At 34.5% G+C, this 14,322-nt stretch overlaps 1 protein-coding gene across 1 annotated transcript; it reads left to right on the forward strand.

Moving 5' to 3' along the window:
• The first annotated feature begins 3,640 nt into the window (after positions 1–3,640).
• Positions 3,641–13,769, forward strand: LOC129227492 (uncharacterized). The gene is made up of 3 exons (XM_054862065.1): positions 3,641–5,463; positions 6,878–7,066; positions 13,626–13,769. Exons 1-3 carry the CDS (start codon positions 5,293–5,295, stop codon positions 13,674–13,676), a joined length of 411 nt encoding a protein of 136 aa, XP_054718040.1. The 5' UTR covers positions 3,641–5,292; the 3' UTR covers positions 13,677–13,769.
• The last annotated feature ends 553 nt before the right edge of the window (positions 13,770–14,322 follow it).

Raw genomic sequence — 14,322 nt, forward strand, 5'->3', positions numbered from 1 at the left:
TTCTAAGTACTCACACATACACCCTTTTTTTTACTGTGTTCATTACAGATTCTATCAGAGAAGAATTAATGGGCAAATTACAATATTATGTATTCTTGAATTCAAAACTTGTGTTAAGCGAAGTAAAATGCACTTTTTTGCACTGACTTCAGACTCCAATATTACTTCTATAGCATTTTTGAAAAAAAATTTCAGTACAGGGCTCCCAAACGGTCCGTTTTTCCCGCTAAAGTCCGTTTTTTAGGGTAAAGACCGCTTTTTAGCATTTTGGTCCATTTAGTCCGCTTTTATATCGTTTTTACTTAAAAATCACATTTTAAAAGTTTTCATTACGTTAAAAGATACTGTGTGCTGATGTTTACTCCTCATTCAACTGCTGCCTGAAAATCCAGCAAATGGAGAGGTTTGGGGGAGGAGTTATGATGTCTTCGTACGCTCTTGAAAAACCTTGAACAGTACTTGAAAAAAAAATTTTATTTTCAAGTGCTTGAAAACCTTGAAAAAAATATGAAAGTTTTTTTAATGCTTGAAATCGGTAGAAAATCATTGAACTGTGCTTAAATATTTTTCAAGAACATTTCATCAGTGCAATTTTCTGAACTTGTGTTTGATCGCGAAAAATTGCTTCTTGTGTTTGCGAGTTCAATCTTTTTGCATCTTGTTAATATTTTGATACTTTTGACAATCAGAAGTTATTTTGACATATATTACCTTAGATCAGCTTATTTTATGTTTAATTTCAATAGATAATAAACTACTTTTTTTTCGGAACCACGGCAAAATCAAACTTACTCAGACTTTGCCGAAAATTTCTTGTCGTGTTTGAGATTTCCATCTCTTGGCATCTTGTAAATATTTTGATATTTTTGGCAATTGAAAGTTATTTTGACATACACCACCATAGATAAGCTTATTTTTTTAACTAGTGGTACCCGCACGGCTTTGCCCGTAGTAGAAAATTAAAAGGTCTTCTGGTTTGCCTGTATATTTAGAAATAACGTATGATGAATTTCTCGCCAATTGGCTTGCCCATGTTACGGTTCCACGTTGTGATAACTTGGTAATTTACTCGTCCATCTTATGATATTTTGTTCGGGAAAATGTTCTTAAAATTGGAATAGAAAAAGAACAAAATCGAATTTTCAAAAAATGCTTCGAGGTGCACACCCCCATGCTACAAACTAATTTTGTGCCAAATTTCATGAAAATCAGCCGAACTGTCTAGACGCTATGCATCCAGACTGAGAGACTTTCAGCTTTATTATCAGAAAAGATTTCAATAGATAACAAACTACTTTTTTTTCGGAACCATGGCAACATTGAACTTACTTGGACTTCGCAGAAAACTGCTTGTCGTATTTGAGATTTAAATTTTTTGCATCTTGTAAATATTTTGATATTTTTGGCAGTCGGAAGTTATTTTGACGCACGCCATCATAGATTAGCTTATATTTTGTTTAATATTACTAGATAATAGACTTTCTTATTTTTGGAATCATGGCAACATTGCACTTACTTGAACTTTGCGAAAAGTTGCTTCTTGTTCAATCTTTTCACATCCTGTAAATATATTTTAATATTTTGGACAATAGAATGTTGTTTTCACATATGCTATCTTAGACTAGCATATTTTATGTTTAATTTTAGTTATGTTTAGTTTTAGTAAATAATAAAGAAATTTATTTTTGAAAAATGTGCCAACAGTGAACGTACTTCGCGAAAATTTTATTCTCATGTTCGAGATTTCAATCCTTTTGCTTCTTGTAATTATTTTGATACTTTTGGAAATTGGAAGCTATTTTGACATGTGCTACCGCAGATTATATTATTTAATTTTATTTTTAAATAACTAAAAACTGAATTACTCTGTTGTATTTCTTTATTTCCTTATTTATTATTGAAAATAATATTAAGTCATTCAGTAAAGGCAGGCTCAAATTTATGTTCAGAGTATTTATCACTGAAGCAGCATTTGCATATTTTTGGGTGTGGGGACTTCAATAAAATATTTTCTTTCTTATTAATTTTTGCATATACTTGAAGGGAGTTACATTACCTTGGTGGCAGAACAACTAATATACATACATATGAAACAATGATTTGGATACTTAGACTACTAACAAATGATTTGCAAACCTCTAATATTTTTGAACTTAGGCAGTGTGGCATAGCCATTATTTCCTGTGTTGGGTGTTTGATCATAAACTCTCATGTTTGTGGAGGGAGACCTCCTTCCTAGCCTCTAAACTATATCTTTTTGTCTTTCAGTACCTTATATCAAAATGAATTCTGTTCAAACTGGTTATGTGAAAAATTTTAGTAAATGACTAGGTGCTAAGATGTTTACTGTGATAACTGTATCTAAAAGGTCTTAACTAGGTATGCACTGATTCAACGGTCACTTAGCTGGTTATTTACAATCAGCCAGTTTTCACCTGTTAATTAGTAGAAAATTTATTCTTCAATTAAAAGTACTCTGTAATTTCGTTAGTTAAAATTCTTGCTCCCCCCTCCCACTCCATCGAAATTTTTGTGTAAATAATGAAATTCAATGGATAAAAAGTTCAATTGTACAGAAGGTAATAAAGGAAATGTGTCATTAAAAATCATTATTATGATTATTAAAGAATTATCTTCATGGATTTAGCAGCTGGCAGCTAATTTGCCTTTTGGTGCTTCCCTGGGTTTAACTATCAATGGTCCTCCCAAGGTCCTCTTTTTAATCCTAACTGGTCCTCTTTAGTCCCCTTTTTGATTGAAAGCGGTCCTCTTTTACCATTTTTTATAGCTAAAATGTGTTGCGAGCGATGAAATATGTTTTGGTATTTCTTTAAAATAGTAATTTAATTTTATTTTATTTATGCAATGGACAAATGAATTAAATAAAAAAAATGAATAGGTAAATTAATTTCATCCCCTTGGGAGGGGCAAGTACCCCTGTGCCTACCCCCTTAAAATCCGCTACTGCTTATACACCAATAACGTGAACATTATCATGTTTATTCAGTTAGTTACTGCCCTATAGCCCGGGCTAAGGCAGAAATACATGAAACACACCGCCAGCTCAGTCAATTCCAGCGGAGGACTGCAGCAGTTTCGTGCTTATTAGCACTCATCAGCCCGGCTTAAGAGTGACTGAACTGGAGGTGGAAAACCTCTTAAGGAAGCCTAGAGTGCCAAACAAACTGGTAGCTAATACAGAATTAGCACTGACGAGACGAGTGACCGAAACAATGGTTCGGTTCAACTCGAATATTGAAGGCAAGGCATGTATATTCAGTAAGTTACCGCCCTATAGCCAGAGCTGAGGCAAAAATACATGAGTTACACCGCCAACTCAGTCATTTCCAGCCGAGGACTGCAGTTTCGTGCTTAATGGGCGGTAATTTACTGAATATACCTTGCCTCGCGTTCAATCTTCGAGTTGAACCGAACCATTGCTTCGGTCACTCGTCTTGTCTGCGAATTCTATATTAGCTACCAGTTTGTTTCGCACTCTTGGCTTCCTTAAGAGGTTTTCCATCTCCAGCTCAGTCACTTTCCTATGCCGGGCTGATGAGTGCTAATAAGCACGAAACTGCAGTCCTCGGCTAAAAATGACTGAGCTGGCGATGTATTTCTCTGCTTTAGCCCTGGCTAATGGGCGGTAATTTACTGAATATAGTGAAAACGCTATCTGCACTTGTCGCACGCAGGTAGCGTGCGACACGATCCCAAACTGACCCTTCACTTGGGGGCTGTCCATAAATGATGTCACAATTTTTTCCAACAAATCTGACCCCCTTCCCTCAGTTACATTCTGTCACACTTTTTTCAACAAATTCGACCCTCATCTTCCTGCGTCACATTTCATATTCCCCCTCCCTTTGTCACATGTCACGCTGTTTTTTAGAAGCATTTTTTTAAAGAAAATGGCTGTGTGCTCTTTACAGCAAACTCCCTGAAAAGAAGTACACTCTTAAGTGCATGAAATACACCACCAGCTCAGTCATTCCAGCCAAGGACTGCAGTTTCGTGCTTATTAGCACTCAGCAGCTCAGCATTGGAGTGACTGAGCTGGAGGTAGAAAACCTCTTAAGGAAGCCTAGAGTGCCAAACAAACTGGCAGCTAATACAGAATTAGCACTGACCAGACGAGTGAAAGAAACAATGGTTCAGTTCAACTCGAATATTGAAGGCAAGGCAGGTATATTCAGTTAGTTACCGCCCTATAGGTTGTGTTTCATGTATTATCAGTTTTGTTTCAATGTTTTTGAAGTCATTTTCCTTTCTATATTTTTATTGTGTGGAGAATTTCCTGAGAAGGATTGTCTTCCTCGTCTCATCTTGCTCACCATCTTGAGCATGCATGATGATTTATGGTAAAACATGCTGCTGCATTTTGGGCTACTTTAACTATGTGTAGTTCATTTTTGAAGCCCTGTTATCCATCATGGTTTGTATTTCATTGATTACGAAAGCTCTGTAGTCGTTACAATACATACCGTATTTTCCTGCATATAATCCGTGGATTATCTGTTAAAAAGGCAAAGTTTATGAGGTGCGGATTATACGCTGCCGCGGATTATCTTTGATTTTCTTTTCTTAACACCAACGCTCCGATTCACCGATAGAGACCGCACGCTGACTGTATGTTGTTTATTTTACATTGCTTGCATGTTCCTTCTCGTTGCCTGCCTGTATGTTGGTTATTTTACGTTGCTTGAATGCTCCTCTTATGCAATTCAGGCTCTGTAAAATAATCAACATTACAGTGAATTAGGAAGCCATTTGCACAAGATAAGACCGTTTGCTCTTTTGTCTTGACTCTGTTTTTCAAGTAATTAGCGTACTATAATCTTGATTTCAAGAAAAAATCATTATATATAGATTATATTTCAGATTAATTTTGATTATGCCTTCAAAGCAAGTACCTTTTCACGTTTTTAGTTTAGTTGCTCAAATGTTATGTTAAATTTAAACTTTTTTTTTTTTTACATCGTATTATCCCCGGATTATACGAAGCTTTTTTTTTCTTCAGGCCGATTTTAAGACCTGCGGATTACAGGTCGCCCACGGATAATATGCAGGAAAATGGTAGCATGTTTATTTATCCCCCCCCCCCTTCCGGGTTGTATAAATGTAACCGCATCAGTAAGTCAATGCTCCTAATCATTGCTGTTTTGTTGTTCAAGTACTGGTTTGACTGAACAAAATGGTGAAGTATGCTGCATAATATCCGTTTTCTTTTTTTCAATATTTTGTGTTACTTAGTCCACAAGAGAAAAAGAGCGAGAACGGAGAAAAAAAATAATGGAAAACAGGAGAAGGTGGATAAAAGAAATTGAAACAGAAACAGTTAGTGGTGAAGAGTTTGAGCTAGATGAATTGAGGAACAAGTGTTCAACAAAAACACGGAGTGACATGAATAAAATTGTGCGGTGGCCCCTGATACATCACAAACCATCAAAAACAGCAAGAAAGGTGAGAATGGTTTTTTTAACTTCTAATTGGGGATTTTGAGTTTGGTTCTGATATTGTGGAAGAGAATAGACACTCAACTATGAGCATTCTGCACTATTTTATAATTTATGAACAGTGCAGAAAATGGTAAAATCACGCCTCTTCCTTCACTGAAACCAACTTCACTGTAAATCACCAACTGTCCATTTTCAAAAATGTAAAATCATAAGCAGCATTTCCTCGCATAACTGTTTTTGTTTGCTTTGACGAAATTTTTTTTTTTAATTCCAATACATGTGTGTGGTCAATGTAAATATTTGATTTGCAATGCTGGATTTATTCAAGCATTAGTCCCCATCATCAGTGGCAATCTGCATCGACAATATGTATTGGTAACAAAACTTGAATAGCACCTTGTTTTACTTTAAAACTAACTGCCCTCAGTAGATGATCTAGAAAGTAACGCTTTTAGTAGTGCTTTACTCTGATTCATCAAAAGCAGGAAAAATGTTTTTGTTTATTTTATTTCTTGGCGTTTTTCCCCTTTCATTCTGCTTTTCCTTTCTTGTGGTTCACGGTTATTGACATTTTCTTTTTGTGTAGGCTCTGGCTTAATCTTTGTCCAATTTAATTCTTTCTTTCGTCCTTTCTGTACCTCTTAGAGAGCTCCTGGCCTCTGTTTGCATTTCTATTTAACACTGTCCTTTCTCCATCCTATTTTTTCCAGTAATTTTTATCTGTCTTGCTTTGTTTAATTTTGTTGTTAACTTTTTTGTCTTAGTTGACATCCCCCCCCCTCCTTTTCTTCTATTTATCTTTATTTTTCCTTTTCCAAAAAATTTTTGTTTTTGTTTATTTCATTTCTTATTGTTTTTTCCCTTCCATTCTGCTTTTCCTTTCTTGCAGTTCACGGTTATTGACATTTTCTTTTTGTTTAAGCTTTGGCTTAATCTTTATCCAGTTGAATTCTCTTTTGGCCTTTCTGTACTTCAGAGAGAGCTCCTGGCCTCCGTTCGCATTCCTATTGGTTCCTTACTGGTTTAGAATTTTCTCATTGGTGTTTAGCTAATCTGCTATTTTTATCTTTTAAGTTGTATGCTTATCTCTTCTTGGCTTTTGTCGGATGTCTTTTCATCCATAAGGTTACTACCTTTTGCATTGAAAAAGGTGTTCCCTGAAACATATGTCTGCAGTAATCTGCGAATTTGTGCTTTTTAGGAGTTGTTACTTTACTTTACGTTACGCGGATTGAAAATATTGGGTACAAAATATCCTATGTAACATGTATATAAAAATATCACTATATTTTTAATATTTTCGAACCCTGGTAGTGTTATTGTTCTTCTGGGTAGTTCAAGTAGTGGTTTGACAGAACAAAATGGTGAAGTAGGCTGTATGATGTCTCTTTTTAAAAAAAGTATTTTGTGTTACTTAGTTCACAAAGAAAAAAAATCAAGAACCTATGAAGAAAACAATTGAGAACACAAGGAGTAAAGAAGGAAATGGAAGTGCAAAAAAACCTGAACTGGAAGAAGTGATGAACATGCCTATCACCCGGAGTGAAATGAATAAAACTGTGCGGTGGCTAGTGAAATGTCACAAGCCACCAAAGACGGCAAGAAAGGTAAGAATATTTATAAAAAAAAATAAATAAAAAAAATCTAATTGAGATCTTTCCTTTGGTGCTGAGCAATAAATATTGTTAAAAAGGGTGGACACTGAACTATAAGCATTCTGCTCTATTTTATGATTAATAAGCTCTAAAAAAATCATGCCTCTTCATTCACTGAAACCAACTTCATTGTAATTCATCAACTATCCACTTTAAAAAATGAAAAATCATCAGCAGCATTTTCTCACATAGCTTATTTGTTTGCTTTGATGAAATTGCTCTTAGTAACACTGGGGGATACATGTGTACCCCATACTTGCCAATTTTACTGTTTTTAATGGGCGACTGCCATTTTTTATTTCCATCTCCTGATTTGCTGTGTTTTTAAATTTTCACCCATTTTAAGTTTCTTCAATCTATTATCAAAATGTTTCACTTTCTTCTCAATTGATGGTGCCCGTTTTTAGTCATCTGCCAATGCCAGAGGAGATTACAACTCCATATAATGCATAAGAATATGGACTGAAACCATTTTTCTCCCTAGGGATAGGAATTCTATGAAAACTATGCTAGAGACCTAAAACAGGTTTTCTGCACCAATTTGAAACAAAGCTACATTATAATGATTCTGTGCCACTTCTTTCCTAAGCATAATATGTAGGTACGCCAGAAAATGGTGGCTGCTAAGTAGGGGAACATTTGGCAAAGTGAAATGGAGTCTGTCTCTGCTTTAAGCTCCACCTATCTGGTATTATTTTAACTATCTAGTACCACATGTAGTTTATTCCAGCCAGGAAAAAAATACTGCCAAAAATTAAAGCTTTTGGTAATGCAGGCAATTTTTAAACTAGTATGTTGTGGCCATTACGAAACTTTCTTCTATATTTTTCCTTTTTCTGATCCCTCCCCATGCTTGACGAGGAAGCAATATTCCTAGTCTGCAATATTAGTCTGAATTATTGTAAAAGCAAAGCAAAGAGCCAAAATTGAAAGTTATTTTAAAAGCCTTGCTTGAATTAATTACAAATATTTTATTTGTTAACAAACATAAGATGGCAACAGTTAAAAATTTTAAATCATTGAGATAATATTTCCGATCATTTCCATACAATTAAAATCACGAGAAATACGCAGACGACAATCTATTACGATTTATCTTTCTTATTGTTGCATTAATAAAGCTATTTTTATTCGCAAAAAAAATAAAATAAATAAACACCTCTTGGAGCGATTGGAGTCAAAATTGAACCAAAGCCTGTTTACGTATGGATTCACATATATTCCAAATTTCAACCAGAACGTAGCATTAGTTCTTGAGATAGGGCACTCACAATGGAAAAAAAGAATGGGCGATTGCGCTACCCCCCTTTTTAGCTGTTGACACCAAAATAAAATCAGCTCTTTTACCCACTAAGGGCTACTTGCCGATAAATTTTTCTTTCATTTCGTTCATTATTTCTTGAGATACAGCAGTCACAATTGACGGCAAAAAACGTTCTATAGCTCAACCCCCGTTTGAGTTATTGACACCAAAATTGAATCAGCACCTGTTCCTGTTAATGGCAACATATGGACCAAATTTTGTCTGATTCCGCCAGTTACTTCCTGAGGAATAGCAAGCACGCGTAACTCAAAAACGTCCCATTGCTCCACCCCCCTTGGAGGAATTCGCGCCAAAAACCAATGAGCACAAGTTCACATATGTGTACCAAATTTCGTTCAATTTCATGCGGTTGCTTTTGCTGTAGAGCGGCCACAAAAACTGGTCACACACAGACGTGACACACATACACACATACAGACAGACAGACAGACATTTTCCAAAAATAGTCGAAATGGACTCAGCACACCTCAACTTTTGAATTCGTCAAAATTCGAAATTCGAAAATTTGCACGAATCCAATACTTTCTTCTATATATTAGATATAGAAGAAAGTAAAAATGATACTCATGTTATAATATTTTGTTGTAAGTCAAAACTTTGGATAATTTTTGTTACTTTAAAATTATAAAGTTATTGTTATTAATATTTTAAACATTAATTGAGACCTCCTAATATTCAATGTAGTATTAATTTAGGTAATATTAAGCTTATTTGTATTTTAAATAAATTGTACAATCAGTCAAGTACATATGGGGCAAAGTGAAATAGCTTGTTTCATTTACCCACTCAATCCTTTAATGTTCATCAATTTGTTTCCATTTATTAATTAATTCATTTACATTCCTTCAATCGGTAATTCACATATTTATTCATTCATTCTTTTAATTGCTCATTTATTTTTCTTCATACATCAATTGATTTATTCACTTAATTATTCGTTTATTGTTTCATTATCTTTTCAATTATTCATTCAACCTTTTATTAACTAATTAATTTTAACTAAATATTTCATCTCAAAAATATTTAATTTTTCACTTACCCCATGCTGAAAAAATGTGAAAACTCAAATTTTCTGCCAAAAATAAAAAATACTGTTTCAACGCAAGTTTTATTATAAATTACAATGTCTGTTCTTTATGTACTGTAGTTTTCAAAACAAATTTCCAATTTATTCACTTTGGAAAAACTCAGCCACTTAACCATTTGACTTTTCCCCACATTCCCCTACTCCATTTTCCCCATATCTGTTCATCTGCTGCAATTTTTTTTTTTTTTTTCAAAAAATCTTTTTTTTTTTTTTAAATATTTTTTCTATTTTTTTTTTCTTTTTTCCAAAAAATTACTTTTTTTTTTTCCAATTGGTGCCTAATTTAGAGCACTGAAGGAATTGATTTGTTCAAAAGTTTTACATATAAAAAAAAATTTTAATCAATCACTTATTAAGTAAAAATTTATTTTTGGAAGCTTTCTACATGTACAATTCAAAATTTACATTCATTTTCATCTTGAGAAAAGGTTTCAATTATTTCGAAAGTTGGAAGTTATTTTAACATGTGCTACCTTGTATCAACTTATTTATGTTTTATTTTAAAAATTTACTTATTTTTTCAGGATTTTCAGTAATTAAATTTTTTCAGCTACTTCTTGGGGGAATGTTCGAAATTTCAAGCAAAGGTCACTCCTTATCATGTTTTTTCATTTGCAGTACTTTCTTGTTGCTACCAATTAGCTTACATCTCAGTAGAAAAAAGGCTACTTCAATTTAAATTTCATATTCATGGCATTTAAAAGCATAATATAATAATTTTGGTATGACGCAGTGGCGTAGCTACAGTGTTTGCCGCCCGGGGCGGTTCTTCAATTTGCCGCTCTTTCGTTGTGAAATAGCTAATACATTAAATTGTTAAAGGTGTTTAAATTAAAATTAGAAATTTGATTGAAGAAAACAAGACGTAATTAATTTCTATATACTTGCAAAAGAAAAAAAAGGAGGGGAGAAAAGGGACCACATGGAGAAAATTGCTAAATGTTCGCATAAAAAGCGTAATTCCAATCTATTTTTAGTAAAGTTCCGAGAGAGGGCGGGTTGGGTTTGCTCCCTATTTTTTTCAAAACTGAAGCCTCTTTTAGTGTTTCTTTGTTGACGTTAGGGGATCGGTGTGCACCGCAAGACAATTTTCCGAAATGAAAGTTTAAAATGCATCTTAGCTACTTTGGGGAGCTTAATACAAATACAAAAGTGACGACCAGCAACAGGCTCTGGGCCCAGCTAGACTGGTCCTAGTCAATTTACAATCCCCAGTGAAGATCAATGGCCCTCTTAAAACTATCTACACCCTTGCTCACTACCACCTCTTCCGGTAAGCTGTTCCAAGGTTCCACTACCCTGCTATAATAATAATTTTTCCTAACATCCATGTTAGCCTGAGATTTAAATAGCTTAAAACAATGACCCCTTGTCCTGTTTTCAGTGCTAAACTTCAGCCCCGTAACATCTTTCATTATAATAAATTTAAGCAACTGAATCATGTCCCCTCGGTCTCTTCTTTGCTCAAGAGCCTTCTAAGCCTGGAATCATAGTCTAAGTGAGAAAGTCCATTTATTAGCCTTGTAGCTCACCTTTGAACCCTTTCCAATACATTAATGTCTTTCTTAAGATAAGGAGACCAAAACTGAACAGCATACTCCAAATGAGGTCTTACCAAACTTCTATATAAGGGCAGAAGAACTTCTTAAGAAAATCGTTAATAGTCAAATTCGAAAATTTTAAGCTCTGAAATATGCAATTTTAGGCTATCTTTGGCAACGCAATTGTAAGCGTTAGAAGAGAGATTGGCGCTGAGGTTTTTTACTAAAATATTTAAAAATTGAAATCAATTTCAAAGGTATCTTCGGTGGTTTGGTGAAGGTTCGGGTTCTTCCTTTGGAAAATTTTCGGCACTGAAGTCTCAAAAACGCAATTCTAGGCTATCTTTGGTGGCGCTTTCAAAGGGGGCACCAAAAATGTTGTGAAGCCAAGCAGCTCTCTCGTGGAAAAGTTTCGTAATTGACGCCCGACTTTATTCTTTGTTTGATAATGTTTGGAGCAAGAGGGGGCAGAGTTATGTTTCCCTCTCAAAATCTTTCTTAAAACTGAAGTTCATTTTAGGCTATCTTTGAAAAGGAAGTGTTAGCGAGCTCTCCCACCCCCACAAATTTCTAAGAAAGAAAATTTGGGCTATCTTTGGTGCCGTTAGGAAAAGGAGTGAGTAGTTCGGCTTTCTTTCCTCGGAAATTTTTCAAAATTGAGGTTTTCAAAACACAGTTTTTCTCTTGGAGACGTTAGGTAAAAGAAGGGGAGGGGAGGAGGGTTAAAGAACTCTCTCTCCGAAAAATTCCGAAATTGGAATCCTGAAAACGTATTTTAGGCTATGAATTAAGGATATTCAAGGCTCAAGTGCTGTTTTTACAAATTGGTATTTTTAGGCTATATGTTGAGACTTTAGATGGGAGGGAGGGAGGGTGGGTAATTTTCTCTACGAAAGTTTTCAGAATTGAAGGTCTAACTATGTACTTTTTGGCTGTGTTTGCTAGGTTTGAGGAAAACACAGGGTTCAGGGCTCTGCCCAGAAATTTTGCAGCATTGAGGTCTAAAAACCTAATCCTAAGCTATCTTCGGTGATATCAGGAAAGAGGATGAAATATTCCAGAACTCTCCCACCTAAAAACATTTTGAAGCTATCTTTCCCGCTGTTAGATTACAAAGTAGATGTGGGAGAGGTTCCCAACCGGAATTATTTGAAGCTGAATACGCTAAAACACAATTTTAGACTATGTTTGGCCAAGTTGAGGGATCAATAACCAAACCAAATATTGAAAATTGTAATTCGCTTAACTTCGACAAGGATAGACTAACATGTGATACAAAGTTGTCGGATAGATTTTCTGCTCTCAAAAGCGAGAAAACAGAAATCCCTTTTACTTCCTTTGAGAGAACTCTTATAATGAATGAGAAATTAAAGCGAACTCTGATACATATTAAGCCACCACTGTGATAAGCAATGAATTGTTTCGTGTACCATTTTATACCTCCCCCTCCCCTTCTTTACTCCTGTCACCATTTTCCTGAAGTTAAAAAAAAAAAAAAAACAGAAAGTTTTTGATTTACAAAGTGGTTTTTAAGAAACTCTCTTATAATCCAGTGTGAACTTTTTCTTATAACGAAAATTGGAAGACTTCCTTGTATTCTCCCTCCTGGAGTTAACTTCTACAACATTGGTCCCATGATTGTCCACTGCCGCCCCCTCGGAGAAAAACAAGGATTATACCGATATGCTGTCAAGAAAGACTCTTGTTTCGTATCAAAGTATTTTTAATCCAGTAGTAATACAAAAGCCTTACATTTCGATGATTTTCTTTTTGCCTGCAGTGGCAGATTAAAACCATAATGGAAAATACGTTTTTTTCACATCAAAAGCGTCGATTTGCCGCCCCTAGAAGAGTGCCGCCCGGGGCGGACCGGCCCCTCCCTAGCTACGCTACTGGTATGACGCATGATATATGTTGCTGGTGAATCATCTAGATACCTCTAGTAGAATCTCCTATTTTTTTTTCTTTGAAGGTTGGCAAGTATGGTACCCAAAGGCCAGTTTAAATATTTGATCTAACCTATTTATTTAGTCCCCATTGTTAGTGGTGTTCTGCATTGAAAATATGTACCGTAATAAAACTTGACTGGCACCTTGTTTTGCTTTAAAACTGACTGTTAACGATAGCTGATCCAGAAAATAACGCCATATTTAGTTATGCTTTACTCTGATTCAATGAAGCTTAGAACGTTGAAAACATTTTCAGTTCTGTTCATATGATTCCCTTGTTATTATCTGGGTCACCAAAACAGATGTTACATCCTGCATGTGACAGGTCTTCATTTAATTTCAAAACGTGTTATAATAACAAGCAAAAATTTTTATCCTAAATTTCTATGTTAATGTGGATTCTAAGGAAAAAATAATTGTTAGTTACATTTTTAAAATATAAATTATGACGCCAGATATAGAGCTGTCACCTGGTAGTACAAAATGTGTGATTTGTAGTGAGTGTCTGATTTTCTGTGGAATGGCCCTCTGTTTGTTACTTTCCTGTTTGTTTCATCACAAGTTTATTTTCTGTGATCATTCTCATTGATAAATATTTTTTTCATTTCAGATGAGGACTTTTGGGTTTGAAGATGTTCACTACCAATCAATTTGTCGCTAAGCTTAGCTTTCATTGAAAGCGAATTTAACTTTCATTTTTTGTACAGCTGTTAAATATTTTCATTATTTTCAAAATAAATTAATTTCTATATCATTTTTTGTGTGTTTTTGATTTTTAAGCGGGTTACTACCAGTTATTAATTACCCGTTAATTAATTTAAAGAATCTCATTCAAATAATCCTCCATTACATACTGTCCTACATATGCGCAAATGAGAATGTTCAAACTATAATGTTAAAATTGTTTTAAATGAAATTTTCAATTGAAGAAATTGATATGGTTGAGGTTTTTTAAAGTTTGGTGCAATTTTTCTTTTGTAGCAATGCATATCTGCCAACATTGATAAAAATCTGGGAGACTCACAAAATTTAACAATAAAAGTGTGTGTCCAAATGCATTTACAAGCAATGATAAAATTAAAAAAAAAAAAAAACCGACTGAGTCGCAACTGTAGAATCAAGAGGGAAAATTGAAAATCCATTTTAAAAGCCATATATTATTAAAAGTCAATGTTAAGTATTTTATTTGCTAAAGAAACTGGCAACAGATAAAACTTTTAAATCATTGCATTTTATTTCCTTGTTGGCCAACAATGAATTCGGTTATCAATCGCGTGAATAAGGCTTAGCCGTTATTAAAATCTGCT

This window comes from Uloborus diversus, chromosome 8 (assembly GCF_026930045.1).
Source record: "Uloborus diversus isolate 005 chromosome 8, Udiv.v.3.1, whole genome shotgun sequence".
Taxonomy (NCBI): Eukaryota; Metazoa; Arthropoda; class Arachnida; order Araneae; family Uloboridae; genus Uloborus; species Uloborus diversus.

Excerpts from the sequence above, each read along its gene's own strand:
- LOC129227492 (XM_054862065.1), top strand. The coding sequence starts at position 5,293 with ATGGAAAACAGGAGAAGGTGGATAAAAGAAATTGAAACAGAAACAGTT. Across the intron at positions 5,464-6,877 it reads CATCAAAAACAGCAAGAAAG|TTCACAAAGAAAAAAAATCA; the intron begins GTGAGAATGGTT and ends TGTGTTACTTAG. Across the intron at positions 7,067-13,625 it reads CACCAAAGACGGCAAGAAAG|ATGAGGACTTTTGGGTTTGA; the intron begins GTAAGAATATTT and ends TTTTCATTTCAG.